This window comes from Pocillopora verrucosa, chromosome 7 (assembly GCF_036669915.1).
Source record: "Pocillopora verrucosa isolate sample1 chromosome 7, ASM3666991v2, whole genome shotgun sequence".
Lineage (NCBI taxonomy): Eukaryota > Metazoa > Cnidaria > Anthozoa > Scleractinia > Pocilloporidae > Pocillopora > Pocillopora verrucosa.
In genome coordinates this window covers 12548924-12576896 of record NC_089318.1, presented here as the reverse complement: position 1 = coordinate 12576896, position 27973 = coordinate 12548924, and the positions used below count along the sequence as shown (strand labels likewise).

The following is a 27973-nucleotide window of genomic DNA, read 5'->3' as shown; positions in this document are numbered from 1 at the left end:
AAGGTTGATTAAACGGGGAATGAAATTAAGTAAACAGTGATAAAAAACGAGAACAAGTTCTTCAGGTAGCATATGAAATGATATATTTGAAAGAAAATAGAACTTGCTTGCGAATACATTGAAGAAAGGCTTGTAGTAAATCTGGGGTTTTAATTAAAGGAGCTTCCTCTTTCCAAGGGCCTGTTTACATGGAGGTGGGAAAACCCCACGCCACATGATCTCTTATTTGATCGCGTTTACATTACAGTCGGGGTGACCCGCCTGTAGTCGGGTTTGCAATTTGCGATGTTAACCTCTCCAGGTGGGGTAACCCACTTAGCCGAACACAACGGTCAAATGATACAAATGCGCACCATGATGTAAATGTGGAGGATCAAATTTAGACGAAGTTTTTCGCAGTTTCTAAGGAAAGTTCGAAGTTTCTAAGGCTGAGACTTACACACATCGTTGTTCTGAACTTTACCCACTACGTGTTAGTTTACACCCTCGTCCTTTTTATTTACACTTTGCACGGCGGCGTGATGAAATCTTCCATAAATTTGGCCGTGCTTGCTGTAGTTATTGTTTGTTTTGTTTATGGTGGAGTTGCCGGTAAACACCGAGGGAAATGTGTGGAAAAAGGAAGAGGCACAGCCACAAGATATTTGTGACTATCACAGGTCTATGTTTATAGCGGACAGTAAACTGGGCAGCATGCTGCACAGTCCGCAGCGACTAATTCGATACATTTTCAGAACATTTAACGTTTTATACATACCAGCTGTAAGTTTTTCTTGATGTTCATTTGTTAAGAAAGGAATTTCAGGCGTGTTATGTTCAAATGACTAGGACGACGAACGAATACATACGTAGTTTTTAAATAATAAAAATTAATTTAGTGTCACCGGTCGATCGATTGAAGAAAAGGAAAATAATAAAATAAATTGATTGAAGCTGTGAAGAAAATATAGCTCTTTGTGTGATTTAACATCGTGGAGCATAGATTTCGCAAACCGACGGTAAAAGTCTTGTATGGGTTAAACTTTATCTTAGTCCACTCAAGACTTCAATCTGACAAAATCAACAAGGATAATAGAGTCGAAATCCCAGAGGCATGGATGCGGGCCACCGAAAAAACACAACAACATTCGCTCTGACAAGGGGCTAACGCTCAGAACGTCAGCCTTAGCTTAAAACTCTTTACAATGGCCAATTTACGCTGATAATACTAAATTACCCTGTTATACTCTCCCACCGACCCAGCGCCACAGTTTCTTTAGAAACTTACCCCCCCTTACTACACCAGGAGAACCGCGCGACGACGTACCGCTGAGAGAACATTTAATCGAACTGAAGCCAATCACATCTGTATTTGAATACCAGCCAATCATGACTGGTCGCATTAATTCATAGGGTAACGCGTATCCGGTCGATCTTATCGTCTGAAGATTATCGTAATTTTTTTTAATTCGGCTTTATTATTTAACTGTTCTGAATTATTTCACTCAATCGTATTACATCGTTTATAACTTGCTATTTGTCCTCGGATCTCGCACAAAGTTTTTAAGTGTCTTCTGTTGTCCTTTAGTTTTTTTCTCGTTTGTCAATTTATTTTCTTTTATAGGAAAAGCTATTTCCATCGATAAGAATCTCATCATTATTAAAAAGAAATTGATCATTGTTTCACTGAGCCCAGTCCTCACCCTTCCCCCTCCTCCCCGTAGATCTCTGCTCAATATGTGCACTAGTACAAATTTTCTATTGTATCTTGTGCATTAGTCAAAACTCTTTCATTGGCTGAGCGTAACTGTGCACCAGTCAAAGTCTCTTCTCATTGGCTGCTGCGATTACCGTGCTCTGGTCGTGAACTACTTAATCTGAGTGACGTGTCATGGCGTCGCTACTTTAAAGGACTAGAGACTAAATACAGGAATGGCTTCGACCTGTAATTGGATGATGAAAATAGTAAAAGTTAATAAGTTATATCTTAACTCCTTGCTCGAGAGTATTGTTTACCCGTATGGCTCGAAGCGGAACAAGGAAATATCAATGCGAGTGAAAACACCGATGTGTCAAACAAGAAATGGCTACTTGCATAACGAAGGGAAGGTAGCCTTTCTTGATTAGCGAGGTCGTTCAGCGATATTCCGGCGATGACATAGTTATCTCCGGACTAGCACCGCTGACTAAACTCATTTAGTATTTACTATTTATATCTTCCAATTACAAAGTTGGAGCCATTCCTGTATTTAGTCGCTAGTCTTTCAAGGGAGCGTCAGCCTGTTTGTCGAAAGGAAGATTGTTCACCATTTGATATCGGTACCGTGTACGGAGTCATCGCCTCGTTTACCGATGCCGAAAAGTTTCGGTCTATTGAAAGCGTCTGAAAGCCAGATCGATTGTTCGAGTTCCCCGCGTCAAAAGAAACCTCGGGAAAGCAGCGAAAGTTTCGACAGGAATGGCTCGCGAAATACCCTTGGCCGAAAAGTTGTTTATTCCAAGTACTTGGATGGCGCGTTATGTTTGCCTTGTGTCTGTTTCGGAATGAAGTGTGGCAAAAATGGTGCCAAACTGGACAAGCTGTTTCGATCGCCGCTTACGTTTTGGACGACGGCGCGTGGAAGGTTCGACAGCCATGCAAGCGTAAAGTCAGAAATTCATATATTTTCTGTTATGGTACTGCAGAATTTCTTGGCTGCAATGAGAAGGCAAACCGCTGGCACCCCCATTGATCAGCAGTTAAATCGATGAAAATCGGGAGAAAATTAAATCGATTGTGAAAACTGTAATTTCTTTGTGGTCAAAACGACATTCCGTTGAGAGGAAAACGAGACGACAACCCTGCATGATAACAACAATCTCCAAGGAATTTTTCAAGCCCCTTTTGAGTTTCGTATCGACAGTGATGATGTAAAACTTAAGGAACATCTCGAGAATGCGCCAAGAAATGCCACTTACCGCACTAAAACGATACAGAACGAGATTATCGAGACCGGTGGGGAATTACATTTCTTCAAAGATCATCGCGGAAGTTAAACAAACCAGAATGTTTTCTGTTATGGCTGATGGGGCAGCGGACATTTCCAACAAAGAAAACCTGTCTCTTGTCCTCCGCTATGTCGACTCTTCAAAGAATATTCGAGAGGAGTTTGTTGGTTACCGCCTCAGTTTGTGGAGACGAAACAACCGGTAACGCAATCAGGGTGTTAATAATTAATTTAGTTCGTGACCTTGGTTTGACCATGGATAATTGTAGAGGTCAATCTTATGATGGCGCTGGAAACATGGCTGGTAGGTACGTTGGTGCATTAACATTAATCCAACATCAGTTTCCCAAAGCGATATATGTTCATTGCATGAATCACCGTCTCAATCTGTGCGTGGCTGATACTTGCTCGCTGGCGATGGTTCAGGATATGATGGGTACTGTTAGAAAACTTTCTGAATTTTTTAGAAACTCGCCTAAGCGCCAGAATCACCTTGTTGTTAAGATTAAGGAGCTACTAACCGACAGCAATCACAGAATTTTAATTGATTTTTGTCGCACTCGGTGAGCTGCAAAGAGAAGACCTGAATGGACATTCTTAAGGCTGAGAAGGAAATTGCCACTCTACCGAATGCCCTTAGAGACATTCAGACAAACATTAAGAGTCATCATCATTGACTGTTTGAAGAGGCAGTACAACTTTCACTGAAATTTGGTATTCAATCTAGCAGACCAAGAATTATCCAGCGCCAAACTTTTCTTAGTATCTATCCTGTATCAACTCCAGAAGCATACCATCGGATCAACCTTACGCAAGTGTTTTTGGACCATTGCTTGCAGCAACTTCAATCTAGATTTCATCCAGAAGCCTAGGTGTGTTTTAAAGGTTTTTTTAATGTACCATCTGTTTTTTTGAAAACTCCATCAACCTGGAAAGCTCAGATTCTAGAGTTTTGTCATCATTATGCACGAGATCTTCTGAATGTTGTTGGCCTGCCTGCCGAGTTCGACTTTTGGCAAAGAATATGGACAGAGAAGAAAGAAAAGACAGGAGACATCCCTGAATCTGAAAATCCAGCTTATTTACAAGGAATTGGCACATGATGGGGTTAAGTCCAAGGTCGCTAAAAGGAAATCTGATCAGTAGAAAACGTCAAAAAAAGGCGCAGATTGCGTGGAAAAGTACCAACAGAAGCCCTTTATTCCATGTGAACATTTTCAATGGAGTAGGTTTGAGTTATTTCCCGGTAATGTAAAGAGGCAAAGCTTAACTAAAAGTTGCCAGTAACTGAAACGTAACTGTAGGGGGAAAATAACCTTTAAACAAAATAGGTCCATCATGGAAAACTTCTGAAAGTAAAGAAACGAATATTTTCTATCATAGCGGCAATTAAATGTAGCCCTTTTGGTGTAATATGATTTGTACAAGCAATATATTCTAGCGAATTTGAACAAGGTATCTAAATGAAAGGGTTTGCATCTAACGAATCGGACAAGTACGTCGTTGAAGTCCTAAATGTAATAACTGTCCTAAATGTAATATGCCTCCAATGCAATCGTTTAACTCCTTCAGTGCATTGTTGTTATGGCGGACATCCACATTGAGATGTTAGTGACAGCTGTTGCACAAAAAACCGCTGACCAGTATACATGTCACATTACGGGCTCGCTGATATCAATCAACGTCTTTTTACTTGCTAGACATAAGAAATATCAGCAGTCGAAGTATGGTCCATAAAGCGGTTTATTGATCGAGTTGTAGAAAATCATTTCCAGCCCAAAGTGGGCTAGTGCTTGGCTGGAAGCTCTATGGGATGGAATCGATTGGTACATAATCATAAAGACTTTTTGGAAAAGAAATTGACTACAATTGATGATGAACTAGCATGCTGTTGTTGATGTTATTGTTCGTGTTAAAGTCTTTAGAAGTGATGAACCATTTTAGAGCAGTTTGAATGATTTCACTGTGTCACATGTTAATCCAAAAGAAAATTATTATTATCAGTTGCGGTACTGAAATTTTGCACATCCATGTTATTCAGTGTTAGTTGATTATAATTAAGCATTTGAGTTCATTTTTAAGAATGCCCATCCTGATTTATTCAATTTTGAACTTGGGGTATTGCATTTCTAGCCTTCTATGGCTTTACTCCACCTCAGTAATAAGTTCATGTACCATATGACTATAAGTGGAAACTGTTGAGCTTTCTTTTTTCATTCAGCTATTTATCTATTCATTTTCTCCCCTCACGGCGGGGAGAAGAGATGAAAACAAAAAATGAAATATAAACTTGAGATCAACTTTAAAATATATGTTTTCCCAATATTTCGGTTCGGGAACTGATGAACCCGTCATAAGGGGCTACAGGAAAAAAAATTATGGTTCATTAGACCATCAACTGACCATCATATGTTGAATGTTGCAGCTCAATGGTTCAATTTGACTCCTGCGTGGAAAAAGGCAACATTTCGAGACCTGTGATCGTGAAATGGGATAACATATGATTGGTCAGTAGATATCTTGCACTGTAAGTCACTTTATCATATAGCTAGCAGCGCACGCGGGCAAGATGAAGTGAATCCTGTGTTCTGATTGGCTACCTGAGCGGGCATGATGGGCCCCCCCTCGCCCGCTCGGGATTCCCCGTATTGATCCCACGCTCGAAAACTTACAAAGTTCGTAACTTTTGGACAATGTTTGCATATACATAGAAAAAAAATAAACGACCCTCCTGGGTTTATTGTGCTGCAAACACAGTTGGCTTTCATTATCGGCTCTCGAAATAAACAGGCCATTCTTGATTCTTATCAAAGCGAAATCTTTTGCTATACAATGAATCCTTTAATGATTAAGCCAAGAGAATATAAACTCTCTTGACCAAGCTTGTATGGTCAAGATTACTGGATATTAGCCTCGTTCTTTTTCTACTTCTTGATGGACCGAGACTTCGTCTCGGTCCATAAAAACGCAAAAAAAAAAAAAAGAACTCGGCTAATATCCAGCCATTTTGACCTCACGCTTGGTCAATAACGCATATGAATATATTTTATGCAGACCCATACAAATCTGGCAAGGGAAGAAAGTACAAAAAATGCCCTTCCGAGCCCAGAATTTGTCTAACGTATAAGTCGGTGGACTTCCTTTTCCTTGTAATTCGGTTCATGAAGTGTTAACTTCAGCACTGATGACAGAAGTATATCGTCAAAATCTGTTACACTTAAGAGTCTGAGCCAATGATATAAAGAGAGCTATTGGTCAACGTTCTCATTGCTTTTGTACCGTCAATTTGATGCCGAAAGGACATCAGTATCAGTATAAGGTATTGTAGCCAATGTTTCTCAACCTACGTCTTTAGCAAATAAAAAGACGTTGATTAATATCAGTGAGCCCGCAATATTCCATGAATATTGGTCAGAGGATTCTTTGGTGCAACAGCTGTCACTTTGACATCTCGATGTTAGCGCAGTTAAACGATTGCATAGGAGGCTTATTACATTTAGGACCGAACGTTATTACATTTAGGGCTTTATTACATTTAGGTCCAAATGTTATTACATTTAGGAATTTATTACCTTTAGGACAGTTATTACATTTAGGACTTCAACATACGTCCAATACACCCTGTGTAATCTGATCAGTGCGGACAATATTACTGGTGGAATCTGATTGAGCAATGATGCGTTCGACGACTAGGTTGTTATCTAAAAGGATTTTAATAATTACAAGATTGATAATACTACTAATACTACTAATAATAATAATAACAATAATAATAATAATAATAATAATAATAAAAATAAAAAAAAATTATATTAAAGTTCACACGGCAACCAGGTGGACAATCAGAAAATATGCCCCCACATGTCTCTAAATTGTCTATAAATAGACATTTGCCCTTTCTTGATTTAAATGTTTTCAGAGGGGTTCAGGGTAATTTAGAGATAAGTGTCTACCGTAAACCTACCCACACCGACAAATACCTCGCTTTCGATCCTCACCACCCTATTTGCCATAAAAAGTCTGTAGCCAAAACTTTACTTAGGAGAACTGACTGTCTACCATCTTCGCTCGATTCGAAGGCTTCTCCGTAACTTCCAAAAACCAGTTACAACTAGTAACGCTCTTGATGAAAGGGAACCAGCGACTGGTTTTGCTGTTACTCTTTACATTCAGGGTGTTACGGAACTCATCAAGAGAATTTTGAATAGCCACAACGTTAAAGTTGCTCAAAAACCTTTTCAGACTTCGGGGTATATTTTCGCCAAACCTAAGAATCCTGTCACGAAAGAACAACGAACCGACGCTATCTATTCTATTCCTTGCATTGACTGTGACAACGAATACATCGGACAGACCAAACGTCAGTTTGGTACACGTTTAAAAGAGCACCAAAAAGCGGTTTTCTTTTGCAAAAAGGAAAATTCAGCTTTATCGGAGCACACATGCCAAACTAACCATACAATTGGGCGGGATAATTCTAAAATTATCACCACTAATCGGCGTTACCACCAGCGCCTTTGTTTGGAGGCTTGGCATATTAACTCCGCCCGCGCTCCTTTAAATCGTGACGATGGCGGTTTGCTTCCTAACGCCTATTTACACCTCGTCAGAAAAAAGGCCGTTAATTAGTGATCATATAAAAGGACCTCTTGATGCAGCGTTTATATCACCCCTGATGAAGGCACTAGACAGGAGTGTCGAAACGTTGGGTCTATGAATTGTAACTTCTTCGGTTACATTCATTAAATCTGTAAACCAGAGTAGCATCAAACCATGTGTAATAACAGTTATAACTTATATGGGGAGGGGGTGTAAACGAGCTCGTTTAAGATGAAATAACCATTTGCCTCGCTTGTCAGCTCTAAGCCAGGTTGAAGCCGTTTAAATAATTTACACAGACCTCACGTATTAAAATTGAATGTAGTAAGGATGCGACATGCCTCACAAGGAAATTAGCTACATGAAATCTTAAAAAGAATTAGCGAGATGCTTTGTTAGTTGAAGTACTTAAGAACTACTCTTTGTTCACCATTATGAAAATTACGTTGTTCAGTGTGATATACTGCAGAAGATAACTTCCCTTGAGGAATGGGGCCAAGCACGGCATGCCAAGTCAATTTATCTTCAGCAAGAGGCCTAAATACAGGTTTAAATAAGGTTCCAAAGTCAGTTACGTTCGATACATCTTTCTTCGCATCCCTGCTCGGGTTTTGACTCAACAACGTCACTTTTACCTTCTAGTGATTGGCCAGGATAATAGCAGATCAAATTCACGTGGAACAACACAAACATTAGGACTCAAGGACTCATGGAAGCCCCTACGCGTCGCATGGATATTGAATAAAACTTTGATTTTCAGTTTGCACCCGTTTGGAGACAGATAAAATGTACTTGTTGAGAGTTCTGACTCTCCTCTCGCCGACAACTACAATGAAAACAAACATAAGATTCACCTTTCTGATCGTGAAATTAATACAATTCGTACTGTTATCGTAGCCACGTTCCTTGCCATCAAGTGAATCCAACATGTCGTCTTTCTTCACAAGCAGTTTGCACCATTATAGTTATGTTCTTCAGTCTCACGGTAGTAGTGTTGTTCAATAGACTGCATAGAGTATATGCAGTTTGGTTTCAGATTTCAGATTTTGACATTGGCATACTTAGCATACAAGGCATTCACGGCTTTCATGGCTTTCAAGCGTTCGCGACTCAATCCGTTCCAAAATTACTGCTCAATAACATCTTTCAGTGTGGATTAGCCGCGATTAATACGACTTGTACATGCGTCTGTAAGTAGTTTGCGCGTTTGCGCCATAATGCTCCAGGAGATCGCAATCTAAATACGTTGAAATACAAAATAAATGACCAAAGAGTTTTACAAGCAAAATCTCGTGATTCGTCATGTGACCCGGCCCTGTCTGTGCATGACAACGTCAATCATCATCAAGATAACATGCGTGATCAGCATGTGAACACCTCATTGGATCACAGTTAGTTGTCATGGTGTTGAGGGCCCAATGACCTCTGGGTACTATTGCGCAATTTTTCCATTTTGTGGCGGAGGAAAAAAAAAACAAAAAACAAAGGCATTTTCTACCACAGGTATCCCAGTAAAAAAAAAATCTTGTTTAGTCTTGCGTGGCTCAGAACTGCGTCAACAAAACATGAGCCCTTTTTAACTCGTGAATTGCGCGCATGCGCAAGAGCGAGTTGTAGCTACGATGTGAGGAATGGCACTCGCTCGTTCGCTCGCTCGCTCGATTGGTCGATCCCTGTAAACTTTTTTTTCGATTTTAGGCTTTTGAGTGCATTTGATAGTTTTTGGCGAGCAATAAACAAACGAAATGGCGACCTTTCTTGCTAAGAATAGTTGTGGGGTGAAAAAGAAGCCAATGATAATCTTAAAAGAGCCTTTTTTTTTCGTTTTAGTTTCAACAAGCGGCGCCAGCGACTGGTAGGCATACAATGATTCACACTGAAATAACAGAACAACCTTCGTTTTTCATAAAATTGTAATTTACAATCCTTGAACTTGAAAACAATCCGAAGATTCATTGAAAATATTACTTATTGCGAAGCGCTCGGAGTTTACAGATGTTCCAAAGCTTTTTCTGTTATGGCGTGAGATTGAGGAAACCAATTTTTGTTAGGGCAGATAACTGGCTGAAGTATCGAGCGATTTACTGTTCTATCAACCAACCAGTCTTAGACAACATTTCTGGCCGGTGTCGTCTCTTAAACTCGATATTTGGGAAGCCACATTAGAGGCGGTTGCCTTACTAGTTTCCTCCCCCGTCCAACACACGTTTAGGAGATAATTCTTTGCTTTCTGAGAAAAGGTGGCTGCTTTTTGTGTTTGCCAAAGAGCCATCCAAATTCCACCTGACTAGATAGGGATCGTTCGTCAGAATTTTGCCTGAGGTCCGAACTTGAACGTAGCCACCCCCCTAAAGAATGATGGCAAGCCTCGTCTTGATCTCATCTTAAGCGGATTTTTTTGCCAGCTTTACTTTGTGTTTGCCCATGTTGAGGTGCTTTTGGATGGCAGTGAATGACTAAAACGTCTTAATACATCCTTCCTCTTAACAAGAATATCTCACTTTCTTGCCTCTGTTGATTTCCTTAGTGAAAACAAGGAAAAAACGGGGGGTGGTCTCTCTCCCCCCGGAAAAGACCAAAACAGAAACCACTCTGTCCTTTTGAGTTTTGGGTAGACCCTTTAAACTGGACGAGTTCCATTGAAATCGGTGAGATTTCATGTAGCACGGCTGCCTGGCGCTCTCGTGGACACACTCTTAAACGCTTAAAGGAAGGTCAGTCAAATAACAAGGAGATATGTAACCAGCCTCCTCTACTTACTATGCCTGAATGATGTTAAGCACGGTGTGCAAGCTTTTAGGATCCGGGGACACAGATTGAAGTAAAAAAGGCGAAAAGAAAATTTGAACTCTTGGCATAAAACATAGAAAACTTCAAAAGTAACAGAGATCGTCCTGTGGAAGGAAAGATTTTAAGTTGAGGGTCTGGATGGGGTTACCTGACAACTGACAAATGGTCAAAATTTTAACTGACAACTGACAAATCGCTGAAAATCTAACTGACAACTGACATTTGTGGTGGGCTTTTACTGACGGGTGACAAAAGACCGGATCGCCCTAAATATCCGAAAAACTGGATGTAAAATAAGGACAGTTGATTTATTTTCTCGAATAAAAGTACGATTTTAATACATATCAATAAGAGTGCGCAAAACCAACTTGCAAAACCAAGCAATGCGAATAACATTGCATGCTGACCGTAAGACATGTTCTCAAGAGATGCGCACTGAATTGCGAATTGCCCAACGTTTCGACACTCCTGTCTAGTGCGCACCAGACAGGAGTGTCGAAACGTTGGGTCTATGAATTGTAACTTCTTCGGTTACATTCATTAAATCTGCAAACCAGAGTAGCATCAAACTATGTCTAATTGTCCACCTGGTTGCCGTGTGAACTTTAATATAAGCTACAGTATGTTTACAAGATTACTAACAACATTAAATTCTCTAGACAATTGACAGGTTACTTAATAAAACGATCACAAAGACATTGTCAATCCTTCAGTGATCCAACATCATTAGATCTACCACACGTTGAGACTAAATGTGGACAGACCTCGTTTAAGTTCTCGGCTGCGAGTGCCTGGAGCAAAGTGCCAGGAGATGCACGCGAGCTAACAACACTTGCACAGTTTAAGGGTAAAACATTTACTTACCTGATGAACATGAACAGCTCCAATCACATTTGTACAAGTTAAACGTAGATTTTATTTAATAATTCTTAAATAGATTTTTTTATTCAACTGCATGCTTTATATTTTTTATCGACTTTTATGTATTTTTTACTGGTCACCGATTGATAGCAGTCAATAACTATTGATTGACTGACTGGTCTTTGATCAGGATAATTTAAGTTATTAATATTGGTAGTAGTAGTGTCATTATTATTGGTGTCACATTTCGTTAATAATTACCGCATGGACCATCTACATCAAGGTCATGTATGGTTACATGGTCTTTGATACCCAACTCGGTCATCAAATTACGCGATGGCCGTCAATGCTGGTATTTTAAAAGCTGTTGTAAGCTCTTATCGAATTGATACGGAAACGGCATTTGAGCGTCAGAGAAGCTGCATTCCTATCAATAGTGTAAAAACCGTACTGGCGCTGACAAATCACCCTATCTCGTTCCTTGGTCTGAAGGAGTTGTCCAGTAAATATGGCCTTGGAGATTTTGTTGTGAAACTTCATCACATGGCTCCGAAATCAGGAGGGAAGAGGCACAATTTTGCCTTAACTTCGGACGAGCGATAGAATCTGGAGCTTCCGACCATACTGGCTGGAACAGGAAGCGAATTAAACAGTATGTATTGGAATGGTTTGGTATTTGGTATTGATATAAATATATCAGTTAAAAGCCTACTCTGTAGCATTAAACGCCTATAGATACCGATTTATAAGCATTAAAGCATAGAGAAAGCACACTTGTTTCTTCAAGATGTTTTAGACAAAGTATCGTATGTAAATGACAACATCACAAAGACCGTTTCTGAGGTGGAACAACGGCACAGTATAAAGGGAACCACAGCAACCAACGGCGCTGAAGGAACTGTTTCTAATAAAACTCAAGTAACACTTAAACTTCTCGAAGAAGGAGGGGTTCAATTAACAACGATTATCTCCAAGACAATAAATTGTGCACATAACCCCACAACAGTTGTGGAGAATCTACACGCAGTTTCCCATTTTAAGCATGAGACTCTGACCGCATTGCAGTATTCCCAAGACTTTGGAATAATTACCAAGGAGTCGTCGAAATAAGTAACAAAATGGGCAACCAAGTATTTTACTCATGAAAAATCCTACAGCACGGAGTTTGCAAATGTCAACTTTATGCGACCGCTACCTTCAGAGGAGATCAACCCCGATACTGAAAATGCTATAAAAAGAATTTGTGAAGAGTAACGTCCGTTAAGGCAAAGGACAGTTCGGGAGGAAACTACCAAGGGCCAGGCAGGAGCTCCACCACTGGCCGTCTACACGAAGCAACAAGATTCCACCAAAGTAAACTTGTTGACGGGACTAGGGAACAATTTTAACTCTGGAGATCAGCCAGTAGGGCTCAGCAGCGACAAAGGAGCCGTTCAAGCTACTTCGGAAGGTGGGAATGTGACAGATATCACATTTGTTGACGACTGTATCGTTGAAGTAGCAGTTGGGGACATATGCAGACGAATATGACACAGACTCAGAAAACGACTTTTGACCGAGAGGATGAGGATGAAGATTTTACCCCAATTACGGTCTGTAGATCCGGGTGGCCAATTCGCGCCCTTTTGAGCTTGGATTTCTAAGGTACGCTTACAAAAGATATCTATAATAACCTAATTGAAAATTAGACAAAAGAATATTCCTTTCCGATTATTTCATCGGAGTCAATCGCAATCGACGCATTGTGAAACATAAAACCAATACATTGTGCTAGAGGACTTTTCATAAGTTTGTTGTCTTTCTGACGACACCGGCTAAGTGGTTGAAAAGGATTGTTTCGATGTTGCGCACTAGCAAACAGAAGTTTGGGTGCAGAAGAGTTGTAACACCCTTCCAACAAAGACTGAGAGTCACTCGGAAGATCTTGCAGTTATTTCATTCCAGATTTGATAAAAAGAAGTTCCTATTGTATCAATTTTCGACTTAATTTTCGATTTTAAGCTTTATGCCCCTTTTTAACCAAAAGATAGGGTCGGAAAGTAATAATTAACTCCCCAAGTTAATTATTAACAGTCATATAACTGACAAGTGGGAAATGGCCTAAAACCTGACTGAGAACTGATAAATGGCCGAAATTTTAAGTGGCAACTGACATTTGTACCCCCCCATCCAGACCCTCTAAGTCGCTTGATCAACATGATAGTTTATAGTACTGGCCTCCATAGTCGAAATGGGTTTAAGTTTTCAGGAAAAGTCACCGTAAACCTCGTTTTTGCAACCAAGAAAGTACTAAAAACGATTAGACAATTACTATGCCACAGCTGGAGAGGTCAGTACCTTGCCTACTTACTTACCTTGACGTGTGCTCGAGCACTCAACAAGAACGGTTTAACACTTTTAAGTACCCTCTTGTAACCTTCCAAGCCAGGAAACTAACAAAGGCCATCATAAAACAGGTGGAAGCAAGCAATTTTGTGCAGGCAAAGATGTTTAGTTTATGCCATAGACTTGACTACCACAACAGAGGAAGCTTTCCATCCCATTGGACGGACCTGTCCACCCATTCAGGTATGACGCGACAACTGTCCAATCATACTTTTTAATCACAAGCACGACGCGTACACACACCCATTAGTGCTCAAATCGAGCTGGTGAAAACCAATCACGTTCAAGAATTTTGGAATATTTTTTATTATTTATTTTACAAGTCTTATCAGTTGTTGATTAGAATTCTTATGGATAACTGCAGCATTCATTTATCAGACACGACCTGACGACAATACTGAAAAACACTTATCGACAAATCCACACGTAAACTAAAATCCACCAAGGACTTCAATTATGCCACCAAGACTTAATAGATACCTGACGACTACAAACTAGTATAATTTGATTTGAAATCGCTTTTTAACCAGTATTCCACTTCAAATGGCGCTAGAATGTACTGAGACCGCAATCCGACAATCTACCGACCCTCTACCGCTACCGACAGAGGACATTACTTACTGAACCTTTGCCTTACGTCAACTTACTTTCAGTACGACGGTAAACGCTACAAACAGTTACACGATACAGCTATAGGATCTCCAGTTTCTGTTGTTGTATCAGAGATTTTGATGCAGAACATCGATGTACGTGACCTTTCGAACTGCCGATAAACGATACCACTTTAGTTACATTACGTTGACGATACATTCACTACCGTACGACACAACTAAATCGACGCATTTCACCACAACCTTGACGGACGAAACACTGACATGCAGTTTGCCAAAGAGTTCGAAGAGAATGGTAAACTACCTTTTCTGGACTGCCTGGTAAGCTGTGACCACAACTCATTACAGACAACAGTTTACAGGAAACTGACACATACCGACAGACGAGTCATCCGACAACGCGACATCACACAAAGCCACAACTATCAGGACTCTAACGTGACGAATGTAACTGGTATGCAACACGACAGACAGCTTATCCAACGAAAACTAGTACCTTGACAGTGTTTTTTCAAAGAACTAAATGCAACGAAGACTTCATTCGACGAATCACTCACCGACGTACTACACTACCGAAACTAACGACACCGCAACTCCTACGACTACAGCGACTAAATCATACATAAAGGCATATCTGAGAACATCTCGCGCATCCTACAACCCTTCAATATCCGCGTCGCCTACAAACCCATCACTACATTACGTCAGTTGCTTACAAACGCCGGTCAAAGACGAACACGAACCGAGGAACATACAGGGAGCGGTTTATAAGATCAATTGCTCCGACTGTAGAAACGTCAGCAACTACTGCCAACAACAGTCCTTCTCAAGACTACACCCACCCAGACGATCAAACTACACCGTTGCTTTAGGATTTTTTTTAATCGGAGAGCAACATTCCCTCCCGTAAAAAAGAACTTTAGATACGCTTGGTAGAGTTTAAACCGATTTTCCTGGATTTTCGTCGAGAATTTACTTTAATTTCATTTTACCATGGTTATGATATCTCCAGATACCAATAGCCTACGAGAAACGATTTTGGTGAATCATACAAATCACACAAAGTGTTGAAACCCTTTGAATGGAGCTCGATAGCTTGTTTTGTTCTTTTTTCAATCTTTTTTACATGATCTTACATATAAGGAGTTGTGTATCCTTGTCTGCGGTTGTATGAGTTTGCGCGTGTACACTTACATTAAGTATAAAGGACGAGGTGGCCGAGTGGTTAACTTGAGGCGTTGAACTGCTAATCCCATCCTCGTCGTATTCTTTTATATAATTTATATAGCTGGCCAAATAGTCATAGTTTTGTTTGCAGCGTCGTATCTGTTTTAGGATGCTATCTACTACTTAGTTAAGTTGAAACTTAACTGGAACTTGGGGTTTAGTCAATTTTTTTTTGTCAAACAGATCTCGCAAGTTTTTTCACTACAGATCATCCAAAAGAAACTTTGCAATGTTTACTTTCCAAGGGTACTAAGTGATTCAGAGCATCTCTAACGGTGTACTAAGTATTAAGTTGGTGTCACAAATATCGCTGAACATGAGTCATAAGATTTCTGATGAGAGCTTGTGACTTCTGCTCCACCTTTACCGGTATGATACCATTCTAATTGCCACGGCGGCTAAAATGTGCAGCTTTAGTCGGCAATTATTTTTCTTTTTAATTTCGAAAATCATGTAGAAAGCTGTATTGTTTTAATAAGTAAGTCCCTACAGTCAGGTAACATCGCATGTTCCCTGAAATAGCTACGACCAAAATAAGATCAGCGATTTCCCCTGGAAGCCTTCGCATGGGGACAAGCTTCAGTCAAGAGGGATGGGAATTGTAGCATCGGACAACAGGAGTTATCAGCGAGGGTGAAATTCTGAGACTACTTGAGCCCAACGGTTTAAGAGGAAAGTAACTATGGCTGAAGTTCGAAAAAAGAGACTGTGTGTTCACGAAATTTTTTCCTTACAATAACAATGCGTGAAACAACCTTTCGCGGGAACTGTATATGACAGACAAAAAGCTTGAGCATGACTAAAACGTTGGTGGATAATCATTAGACGCCACTGACGAGGCTCCCGATTTAGATGCGAAAATTAAATTCTGGAGTGGTCTATTGAGCAAAACTAGGAGCATAAGGGAGATGGGGAACGGTTGAAGAAACTAAACGAGAGCGTTGGCTAACTAAGCAAAATAACTTGCGTTGTCTTAAGCCGTTGTCGGCTTACCGAACTTTCGGCTGAAAATTTCTTTAGCTTACACCTCGCATGGCCCAAAAAAGTCTAAAAAAAAAGAACACGTCGTTTGTTTGAGTATCATTTCCTCAAGACACTACATAAAACAAAATGGTATGAATTCTACTGTCGTTTATCTCAGTTTATACTTTATCAACCTCTTGACAACGTTTTTAACGAAACATGCCGGGAGCCTAGTAAGCATCTCAGTAAGCAAAATGCTTGGATTTCAGCCCGAAAAACTAGATCGACTACAACAGGTCGAGGTTTTATTGCAAATTTTTCGCGTACAAAGTATGCACGACCAAACATGGTTTTTTCCGTGGCTCAACTTTTCTTTTCGACTTTCCCCTCCTTTCAGACGTTGCTTCTGGTAAAGCTTTTGGTAAGACTTCATAAAAACAGCAGAAGTAACTCAGTCAGTAGTTGTCCGGGAAGTTGACATTTGATTTTTTTCAAGTTTATTCAAAGCATTGAAAATTTCTTCCCAGCTACAGGAGGAAAAGTGGAACTCGCAAGTGGGTATCAATTGCTTGTTGGTTCGGAATCTAAGGTTGGTTTTCGAATAAAATGACATAATAACTGAGTTTTAAAATCAGTGGAGCACTGAAAAAAAGGTTCAGCCTCTTGATGATAAGGTAGTCATATTGACTAGGTAGTCGTACTGACTCTACGTTGACTTTACTCTATGTGCACGGCTCGTGCAAATGGTAAAGTTCAATTTTCTTTTCTAACAATTATGCAAATCATATCGTTCATGATATATGATCGTGTTCGTAAAACTTCATGAGGAATGTTAATGCCAAAATCAAATCGGTCGTCTTCCATAGGTTTGGTAACACGTTCTTTCCTCTTCTCAAAGTCCAAAACATCTGATAAATCCTTCCTTTTATCTTTGCATGGGTTTTGATCGATCAGCGAAAGGCGCACTTTTTCAAGAAATGGCCAGGATAACAACGAATCAAATTTTCCAGGAACAATCCTGATATAAAGAGACAAGAAACGTTCTTTGTGATATAGTACTAGTTTGATACGCGATTTGTAGCCATTCTCGGACAAATAAAATTTTTCGCTTAGTAAAATGTTTTGGGGGTGAAATCCTCTGTTTGCTCTGTTTAACACGGCTTGGAAGTTGGAGATTTTCCAAACAAAAGGAGCACACTTCCTTGCCATCATTCTGAGCCTTTCTATCTGCTGTGTTTGTTCTTGAACCTTTTTCATCAATTGCTCCATCTCCCTACACTTCTCCTCATCTCTGCCAACTAGCTGTTCAATCTGCTTTGTCTTCTCAACATCTCTGGCAATCAATCGCTCTATCTGCTTTGATTTCTCTAGATCTTCGGTCTTCAGTCGCTCCATCTGCTGTGACGTTTCTTCAAAATTGGCCATCACTTGCTCCATCTTCTGTACCTGACAGTTCAGATGGCTAACGAGCTCCTGAGTGACTTTCAGTTTGCTAACAGCCAAGTTCAAATGTTCTTCAACTTGGGTTTCTGAGTGAGACTTGGCGTTTGGTCTTAGGAACTGCGAGCACAGAAAGAGATATACCAGTCTTTGCACAAGACTAGGAGCTTTGTGAGATTATAATCTCACCAACTTCTGTAATTCTAAACTAATCGTATAGGTCCCAGATTCTGATCACCAATGTTTTTAGAAACCTAATCCTCGATTAAACTTTTTCACACACAAAAAAAATGATAAGGCCGAACAAAATGAAATGCGATCAAATGAAATGAAATGAGATTGAACGAGAAAAGAAAACAAAAGCGATGCAAAAACCGAAAAGCCTTTCCATGATGTCTGGATTAGTTCTGATCGTATCTCAAACAATTATGCTCTGCCCTGGACGTATACCTGTGCCACGTCTCCAGCCTCGTTGATCTCTCAATTTTATAGGATCGTTACCACCCTCTTTTAATAACTTTTCTAAAAAAATACCGGCCATGCTATACAACAGAACACTCCTCAATGCTAACTACCAGAATTAGAGGTATTTAAAATTGCTCATACCACAGCCGCACATCCTAAGTGCTTGTATTCGCAGTCAACTTCAGTTTTGGGACATTCATCACGAATGTGAACCTCAAGCTATACACGACAACAAAAACAACAATATAACGTTTTGATCCCATTGTTACGAACAAATGATACATGCACCCCTCATGTAAAAAGTGAAACACAAACTATGTCTTACTAACATCTGTAATATTTTTAATAATCATATCTCTTTTAACTTTTAAGGGAATCAGACTCTTTTAATTCCTATATGTAACGCTGTTACATACGGAAAATATTCTTTACGTTATCTTGGGCCTTGGTTATGGGGAAAACTACCGAAGGATGTTAGAATTTTAGAATAGAAGATTTCTAAATACCTTCAAAAACAGGATTGGTAAGTGCGATATAGTTTCACTGATGAATGATAACTGTAAGGGCTTCTCGTTCTGCTCTTCAAAATTAAAGTAATTTTATCACCTTTTTTTTAAACTTTTTAGCGATTTTTCTGATCTATCATATCATAATCAGATATCTCTAGCCCATTAGATTAGTATAATTAGTAATAGATTTTACATTATTAGTATCATCATTATTATGATTATTATTACTTTAGCTTTAAAATTACCTAATTTGTTTCTTTCTGTCAGTTTATTTTGTGGCATGTGTCAGCAGATTAGTATGGGTTTTTCCCAGGCTACAAGTCATGAATTATTAACAAAATTTATCAAATAGTTTATCTATCAATCTATTTATCTACAGGTGACAGCATCACAAGGTGAAAGATCATGCAAGCATAGCTGATAAACCTTTTTTCGGGGAATTTCTCTTAAGCCGCAATTGTTACTGCACTTGACTGGAAACAAGGAACAATGATCAAAATGTTTCTGGAAAAGAAGAGACAATATCAGATTCCATTTTTTGACACGACACTACCTCGAGGGTCGAAAAAGTATTGGCAGGCTAGCAATAATATTAAATTTACGCTGTAAGTGTACATATATTTTTTTAATTCGAAATCTTCAACTCGATCGATTGCACGACGTCGTGAGTTTTAAGCTCATATAACAAAAAAGGAATTTATCAAAGGAGTATGTTCCAAACGAAGGATTACTAATTTTAAGCGTAGCTTACCTGTTTGTTGTTGAAGATAAGTAACTCTTGACAATATTCACAACGTATTATTCTCCACAAACATCGGGATTCCACGTGTGAGCCCATGTCTTTCTTTAGGAGCTTTTCTGTACATTCTGAGTTTGGACACTGCACTTCTATGTATGCGCATTCTGCTTGATGATTCTGGAAATCATGAAAAAACAGGACAGGTTGACGTTTTGCAAATTCAAATGGCATTGAAGCCTTATATTAAAGTTTAGGTTTCGGTCCTAATACAAAATTATTGTACTGACACAGGTGGAAAAATAGTAACAAAATAAATCACTGAACTTTTCTACAATCCATGTCTTATTGGACAGTTTTGCACATTTGAGAGATATTTATTCTCTGAAACTTCCGAGATCTTCAGCATAATTATTAGTGATACTAGGATATGTCTAGAGCTTTTTTCGTCACCCCACCACCTGCCAATGAGGAAGGACGTCAATCTAAGGTTTCCACCTCAATACCGCCGCAGGGGATAGAGCACAAAAAGGAACTAGCTAAAGATCCCGGCATTTCTGTTTTTTTTCTGTCTTTTTAAAACTGAAGTAAAAAGGCTCCTTATCAATCAGTCACTTCGAAAATTTTTGCAGAAGTGATGTTGAACTTAGAAAGTCTAAGAAACTCTTAGACTGATCCATGATCAAATATTCTGGATTAGAGAATTGCAAATCCTCAGAACCCTTAGCATAATATTCATGAGGGGTATGGGGGAATACCTCTACATATCGAAGTTCGCCTGTCCATGGACATCCACTTTTAGGACACTTCACGAACATGTTCAGGATTTTTCGACCACAAGCAGTATCTTGAAATATCTGTCATATGGAATATTCTAGAATTATTTACAGCTCAACAGTCTTAAGAAACTCGCTGTCCCATTTGCTAGCATCCTTAAATCCAGATCACGAGCCCCGGTATTCTCCTTCCCACCCCCATCACCCCAACCCTCCTTTGGGGTATAATGATAAATGGGAACCAAGAAACCGTCATTAAAACTTGACGAACTGTTAGTCAAGAAAGGTTATTTAATTAAAATTTACCCAAGGGATACTTTCCTGATTTAATTCACCAGTTTGCACCTTAAGTGCGAGGCTTGGCGGTAAATTGGATACTCCGCTGTAAACGCGTTTGTGATGCCTGCTCAGATAGCCAATTGTACCTTTGGGTTACTAACCCTATTTTGCGTGACTGCTGACTAACCTTATCGCGTGACAATGGTTGCCCGTCTACTGGACACGATGGCGACGGCGGTCTGACAGACAAAGGAGAAACAAAGAAAGATAATCGGTGGAACGTTTTACTACGTAGACATCACTGATCGGTGTTCCCTTTAGTAACCCTGGGGGGGTGTTATGAAAATTTCGTCCTAAAAGCATGAAAACCACGCAGCAAACACGAAAACTAAGATATTGCCAGTGATAGGAATTCGACGACGAGGACAGAATAACAAAATAATTGACATCACGCCAGCATTCGAATCACGACGTACTTGATAAGTACCAAAGAAACCAATTGCTAACATGATCTAACATGCTGAGAAGGCTGTTATGTTATGATAGAGTGGTAACCAATTACCGAAGGAGTGATTCCACGCAGATGCTACAAAATCTGTGTCCACATTGAACGCTCTGTACAGGATCCTTGATCGGTAAACAACACTTAGGACACCTAAATTCCTCTGGAACATCGCTTGTAAACTCGTAATCGTACCCGCCAAGTTTTGGTTCATTGTCTGTCGCCGCCATTATAGTACTGCTTTTCGAAATGAAGCAGGAAGTGTATTCAATCCTACGTGACACAAAAGTGAAAAATATCATCTCTGTCTTTCCCAGGGTTTCTCGTTAGGGTAAGAAGAGAGATCCTGCACCCGAGGTCATATGTATTGTACGGGGTACATTATAGGAACAATACTCCTCTCAGTATGGGTTTCACCAGAGATGTATGGACTCATCGCTTCCACTACTGTACCATCAGCCTTTTTGTCGACGAACCACTGTTGGGCGATGTTTCATTTTATATAAGCAGGTCGAATTTACTGACGATGTACAGCAGCTTCCGAGCGACGTATGTACATCGTCAAAGGGAAGAGGGAGCTAATTGCACAATTTACAAAATGCTAATGACTCTTTAAAATTTCTGTGTTTTGTAATGATGAGGTAAAGAGAAAGCAGTCTTTAATCTCATTTCCAAACAGTAATTTGGCCTTTGCGAGGAAATCGGTTTTGACAGGAGCCCATGGGCTCCTGGTTTTGATGAATATCGAATGTCACGATTAAGAGTATCGATTTAAGAGATAATTTTTTTCCTCTAAACTTTTGCAGCTTTCTGAACCGTCTAGATGAAAGGAAAGGCCGCAGACTTCCATAAATCAGGCTTAGCAAGATTGGGAAGATTAAAGTATCTAGCGACAGGTTTGGATGCGTCTTAGTCATTCCTCTCTTAGTCGCGAAGGTGTTCCCGGAATCTCGGTGTCGCTTGATCGTTTTTCTGTTTTGCTGATGTATACCTTACAGCAATCAGTGCAATTGGTGACTTTGGTGGAGGTACAGGCCTAGGGGAAATGATCAGTGATCTCAATGGATCACTTTATCAGTGTTGAATGAAGGACAAGTTTTGCATCGTGCGCCCGCGCATTTTAATTTTCCGCGCTGATCATTTGTTTGGAGTGCACTTCAGACCAAAGTTGACTATGTTTTAGTCGTGTTTGAATGGATTCAGCAGAGGTTGCGAAAAGATCAAACCAGTCCCGGATCAATTTGAAGTAACTGAATTTGAAGTCTTCTAGAATGATAGATTCCACTGCGTGAAAGTGAGGGTGAGTGGAATTCGATCATTCTTTTCTTTCTGTGACGTCTGTGGTGCTGAATGTCGATCAATTTTTTGGGTTCAGCGATGGCCTACTTAAACAACAGAAGCAAGATAACCATATTTTTCAAAAATGTACCATTTTTCATGAAACGTGACTATCCTGCTTCTGTCTGGAATCGATGGTGAAGACTGAAATGCGTTTGTCTTCAATATGGTAAGAACTAGTCACAATGGTATTGTATTAATTTCACCAAATTAACAAATACGTGCAAATCCACGAGATCCCGTGCTACACCTTGCTAGCCATTACAAAAATTGCATTATTTTTAACATATGCCCCGTTTCGCAAAACGCCTTGAGAAACAAACTCGGGACAGCCAATTCCTTCACCCCTTCCGCTTAAAGGTCGAGGACATTCTTGTTTGCTCAAGTCAATAACAGTCGATATGTTTTTTTTCTTATCCTGACTCCGGTTTTGATCAATAATTGTCAGCCGTATTTTCTCCCTGCACGGCCACGATAGTAAGGAATCAAATTCACCAGGAACAACTTTAACAAAGAGCGACAACCAAAGTCCCTTATATGAATTATCTCCAACAGGATCTGACGCAGCTGCACCTCCGTTTGGCATCATTTTGATTTGATATCGATACCCGTTTTTAATCAAATAAAAGGGTTCACTTAGAATGACTTCTTGTTTCCCAGAACATGCTCGCTCGTAAACAGCTTGAAAATTAGTTATTGTCCAAACAAAGAGAGAGCATTCAGTTGCTCCCTTCCGCTTTGCTATTGGTTGAGAGCGATCACTGTCCTTTGACACGCCCTTTTCTAGTCCTTCTATCTTCTTTGACCGATCCTTCACCATACCAACCAGAGCACGAACTCGATGGCGCGTGGCTTCGAGACCAAGAAGAGCTATGTTGAGATGAAATTCAACGTTGGATTCCAAGTGCGACTTGGTATTTGATCGTGGGAACTGCAAAAAAGAAAGAATAATGGGCTAACTTTTAACTCTCAGAAATGATAAACACGTAGATTTTCTGTACAATATCAAAAGTTTAATAAAGAAGCGATGAGGTTATGAAAACTTATCAGTTGGAAAGTGCATTATCTGAAAAAATATGATGATACAAACATACCTTTGCTTCACATCCTAAATTCTTGAATTCACAATAAACCTCAGTATTAGGACATTCGTCACGAATGTGAACCTCCAACTGGAAATAAAACAGATATTAGCAAAGGAATGAAATGTGATTATGTTAATTTGGGCAATACAATCTCAGGTCATAGACATCCAAATCCGTGTCAGTTACCTAGAGAAGGTATCTTCGGAACAGCTACCACTTTCATAATGTTTCCCTTAGGGATGGCAATATCAATTCATTTTTGTCACATCGAAAAAATAGATTGCCCAGTGGTGGATGGAAGGGTAAGTGTCGCAAATGTACTTGATCATTTGTAAATTGATATAACTTCTTAGGTTTATTTCAGGGTTAGTGTATAACGCACTCGGTATCTTCACCACTGGTTGAATCAACACAAATTTCAGCTGTTTGGTAAAATGAAAAACGTGGTCGTTTAAGTTTGAAATCGTTCTCAATTCCCTAGAGAGCCGACTGAGTTTTTTTCAAATTTTAAGTAATAGTTCTGATGGAAATTATAGTGGAATTCGAATCTAACGCTTAAAGGTGGAACCCAAATCGAGAAAATCGTGATGTGATCGAATGGGCAAGAAAGTTTACACTGGCAATGCCTGTCTCCGGCTAGTAAAACAAGGTACCGGCGTAGCTTCTCAAGCATGACTTCCACAAAAATAAACCTCATTCTATCCAATTAAAAACTAACTTTGTCGATCCTCAGGCCTTCGTGTATGAGGTGTGCTATAAAATCTGCATCATAATTATCTTCCTTCTCCTGAAGAACGAAAGGAGCAAACCTTATCTCGTGGGATATCAGTTAATCCGCACTTGTTGGTACATTGAACAGGAACCCTCTGGCAAACATCAAAATGTTCCTGGTACAGGACAAAAATCACAATGATATATAGATTTACAAATAGGCTACCCTGCGTCCACTTAGTAAAACGGAACAAAATAGCTGAAACGGCGCCATTGTAAAGGAGGAGTGAAAAAGCGAGGGAGGTTTGGGGTGGGTACCCGACCCGACCCAAGCCTCCCTTATTTTTTCACCCCTCCGCTGCTAAATGTTCACCATCGCGCTTTGTTTTACTAACTGAAGGCTTAGAACCGGTTACAGATAGCCGTGAAAAACTGAGGCAAAATGCAAAATAATGCAAGATTGAAAGTACTTCTCAGTCAACACCTGCTGTACAAACAAACTCGAAGAGATTTGAGAAAAAGCAAAATTTTCAACCATGATCTTTGCAAGATGTTTATAATATTCCACTATGCTAAAGAGGAAAACTGACTTAATGATATTGGTTAGAGTCGTGTTAGCCTTTATTTACAGCAAATTCTTTTCAGAGGAGTAGAACCTCATTCGGGTACTTTAAACCTAGCAGCGTTTATCGACGGATTTTCAGGATTCAAATAGGATAATCAAGTTCAATTTTCTAATGTTGGGTTTTACTGACATACCTGCCTCTGATTCTTAATAAATGTTTCTCCGCAATACTTGCAATCTATTTTCCTCCATGAACAATCAAATGCTGCGTGTGTTGTCATGTCTTGTTTCGTCAAATGTTCCGTGCATCCTGAGTTTGGACACTGTAGGACTTTCAGCAGGCACTCCGAGTGATGTTTCTGCAGCAAATTAAAGTAACCCTTGCGCTGAGTCACTCAACGTAAACTTGAGCTTGAAAATTAGTAAAGTATTCGGCAATATCATACAGCATTCTATGAAAATATACCCTCTTGAACTTTGAGGCTTCTTGGCTGCCAAACTACGCAGAGCACAAAAGAGGAGTGGGGGGGGAAGGGATAGGCTTACTAAAACTTCACTCTGTTTGGAGTTTCATTTAGTGACAGAGGAAAAAAGCAAAGGTTTCAGTGTAAAGCTTACCGCCATTCAGTATAAAACAAATAGAAGCTTTCATAATTTTGTACCAAGGCAGCATCTCATTAGCCCGCTTGTTGAGCCCCTCAAACAGCTTACAGTGCAGATAAGATGCAAAGATTTCCTCCATTCACTGAAACGTTATCAAAAATAAATAACACGCAATTTTACCCCCACTGCCCGCTGGTCTCCTATCCAAGGACATCCAACGTTGGAACACTTCACAGAACGAGTCGGTAATTTCTGTTGATGAGCGGCAGCTGGTATAATCTAAGAGTCAATGAAAAACAACATATGACGAGGCAGGCTAACAACACTAAAAAACAAATCCAGTCAAGAAGCATTATGTCCAAACAGCGTTTTTTTCTCTTTTCAGTTTACTATTCAGTGTCTTATTTTGCCATCTCGTAACTCGTGGGTGTTGATGAATTTCAACAACAGTGTTTCCTGTCAATGATAAAATACAATTTAAAGACCACAATCACGTAAAAAAAAAAAAAAAAAAAAGAATTAAAAAATAGAAAAAAAATACAAAGGTTGCGCTTTTAGGTATTAAAATTCAAATCCACACAATAGTAATCCCACTGCTGAAACAAGAACCAAATGTATGAATTCCTTTCGGTCACATTAGGATGGAAGGCAAGGCGGAAACTTTTAAAACCATAACTATTTGTTAAACCTAGAAATAATTGAACTAAAGGAGTTGGCGTGACAACGTGACTTTCCTTCAAAACTAGATAAATACCTTCTCACTTGACAATGGCTGGCGATCAGCTGGGCATGTCGGCAACGGCTGTCTGAACAAATAAAATTTACATATCACATGTAAATATTTATTCAACCGTTGTATTGTTTCATTTAATAGAAGACAAATGCTTCGATATCGCTCTTCTGTTTCGTGCTGATCGTGTTGAGAGAAACCCTTTATATACTATACACAACACGAAGTGTTGAAAGGCTCACAAAAATAAAACACAGGCTTTACAAATAGCGACCTGTTGATCATTTACATGCGACATACTTATGCGATACATATTGTTATTCTATTCATAGTTTGCATTGTTAACCTCTGACGATTTCTCGAACTGACACGTAATATCAAGTTAATCAAATTCTCCTCCTAAACCACAAAATTACCAGGTTTTTCAGGCGAATCGTAGGTAAATATCGCCCATCTCAGCTATTCCTTTGATCATACTGGTTATACGGGTGGCAAAATCGTGTGATTATTTATGGCGTTCACTGCGCCTACCTCAATAAGGATTCCATTCAGGTTTTACAAAATCTATGTTCACATTCTACATTCTGTAACATATCTTTCATTCTCAAGTGACACACAGTACATTTTCCGTCCATAAAAGCTCTGTTTGAGAACTGGTATTCATACCCGCAGAAATTTGCCGTGATTTCGCACCCACTCACTGGTGTCCCTCTCGTTTTCTTCTTTCGGACCGGAAGTCTTCGAACATGCGTGATCAAACGTTCCATTCGATACTTCTGTTACTCCACGCCAATCAACATCTGGAAAACAAGATATCGCGTGACTTGTTAAGCATTTAGCCCTTATTTTCGAGTGGAAGCTAACGATTCTAGAAAAGAGAAGGTTATCTTGGCGAAGTACGAGTCTCCAAAGCCTTGATGAATTAAATTGATTCAGTCTAACATCAACATATATGAAAATCGTCGTCGTGCATGCCCTTTTCAAACGGTGAGCGAAATTAGATGCAATTATAATAATCATCATGAAAAATGTATTACCTGCAGTAAAAGACTTTTACAAAAAATCTGCGAGGAGAAGCCAGACCTGGTGAGCGTGAATTTAACCAGCGACCAGCTTGTATGTAAGGTCATGTAATCCCCAAGGCGATGAAATATTGGGCTGTGGACTCCGGTCACGCATGGAACCGTTACTCAAAAGGCCTTTCAGTATTGCAGCTCAGCTCTTCACTATCGCCTTTAGAAGTAGTCGGCTGTGAAATTTTCTTCCCTTCCTTTTAGTAGGACCGTCGGCAAGTTTCCCATAGAACTATTTAGTATTCTTAAGCAAACCCCTAATCGCAGACGTAGGAAATCCATCGTTTTTTGTTTTTTGTTTTTTTTTTTGTTTTGTTTTTTTTTTCCAAAGAACTGTATTGGTAATGAAGTATGGGGTCATACGGAAATATTGCCTGAAAGTACTTTTATAATAGCAACTCCCTATTGCCAGACGCTTTGTAACTTTGCGAAGCAAACCAGGAATATCTTTGTTCGCTATTATTTTGCGAGCGGGAACATACTCAATTACATAATATGTAGTGTGGAAGAACTGCGGAAATATCGACTCCATAAATACTGCTCGGGTGCAGTGTGTTTAAGAAGGTTATTTTTTGCGAAATTTGATCTTTACTATTGTGAGATTTTTCTCTTTGATTAACCTCTGTAAATAATTTATTCATCTCCAAGTTTAGCTTGCCCACAAAGGCTTAAGCGTTCGTTTTGATTTCCGGACCCACTCTTCCCCTAGCCCCATTCAAACCCGGGTTGGCTGTCTTCATTCTTCAAGGAAAAGCGAAG

At 39.6% G+C, this 27973-nt stretch overlaps 2 protein-coding genes and 1 pseudogene across 4 annotated transcripts; 1 reads left to right on the top strand and 2 right to left on the bottom strand.

The window, feature by feature from the left end:
• The first annotated feature begins 2774 nt into the window (after positions 1–2774).
• On the top strand, positions 2775–4856 carry LOC136282515 (52 kDa repressor of the inhibitor of the protein kinase-like; annotated as a pseudogene).
• An 11787-nt stretch (positions 4857–16643) lies between these two features.
• On the bottom strand, positions 16644–21381 carry LOC131775781 (TNF receptor-associated factor 6-A). 2 transcript variants are annotated; one of them, XM_059091909.2, is made up of 8 exons: positions 21170–21381; positions 20795–20846; positions 20311–20409; positions 19568–19732; positions 19243–19320; positions 18814–18882; positions 18449–18526; positions 16644–17962 (listed from the first exon to the last, which is right to left on the bottom strand). In XM_059091909.2, exons 1-8 carry the CDS (start codon positions 21337–21339, stop codon positions 17156–17158), a joined length of 1518 nt encoding a protein of 505 aa, XP_058947892.2. In that variant the 5' UTR covers positions 21340–21381; the 3' UTR covers positions 16644–17155. The 2 variants fall into 2 exon arrangements, with proteins under 2 accessions (XP_058947892.2, XP_058947893.2); XM_059091910.2 differs by lacking the exon at positions 18814–18882 and having other exon boundaries at positions 16646–17962.
• Positions 21382–22647: 1266 nt separating this feature from the next.
• Positions 22648–27404, bottom strand: LOC131775774 (TNF receptor-associated factor 4). 2 transcript variants are annotated; one of them, XM_059091897.2, is made up of 8 exons: positions 27179–27404; positions 26808–26941; positions 26166–26217; positions 25592–25690; positions 25003–25167; positions 24342–24419; positions 23542–23619; positions 22648–23378 (listed from the first exon to the last, which is right to left on the bottom strand). In XM_059091897.2, exons 2-8 carry the CDS (start codon positions 26906–26908, stop codon positions 22692–22694), a joined length of 1260 nt encoding a protein of 419 aa, XP_058947880.2. In that variant the 5' UTR covers positions 26909–26941; positions 27179–27404; the 3' UTR covers positions 22648–22691. The 2 variants fall into 2 exon arrangements, with proteins under 2 accessions (XP_058947880.2, XP_058947881.2); XM_059091898.2 differs by lacking the exon at positions 27179–27404 and having other exon boundaries at positions 26673–26928.
• Between the last annotated feature and the right edge of the window lie 569 nt (positions 27405–27973).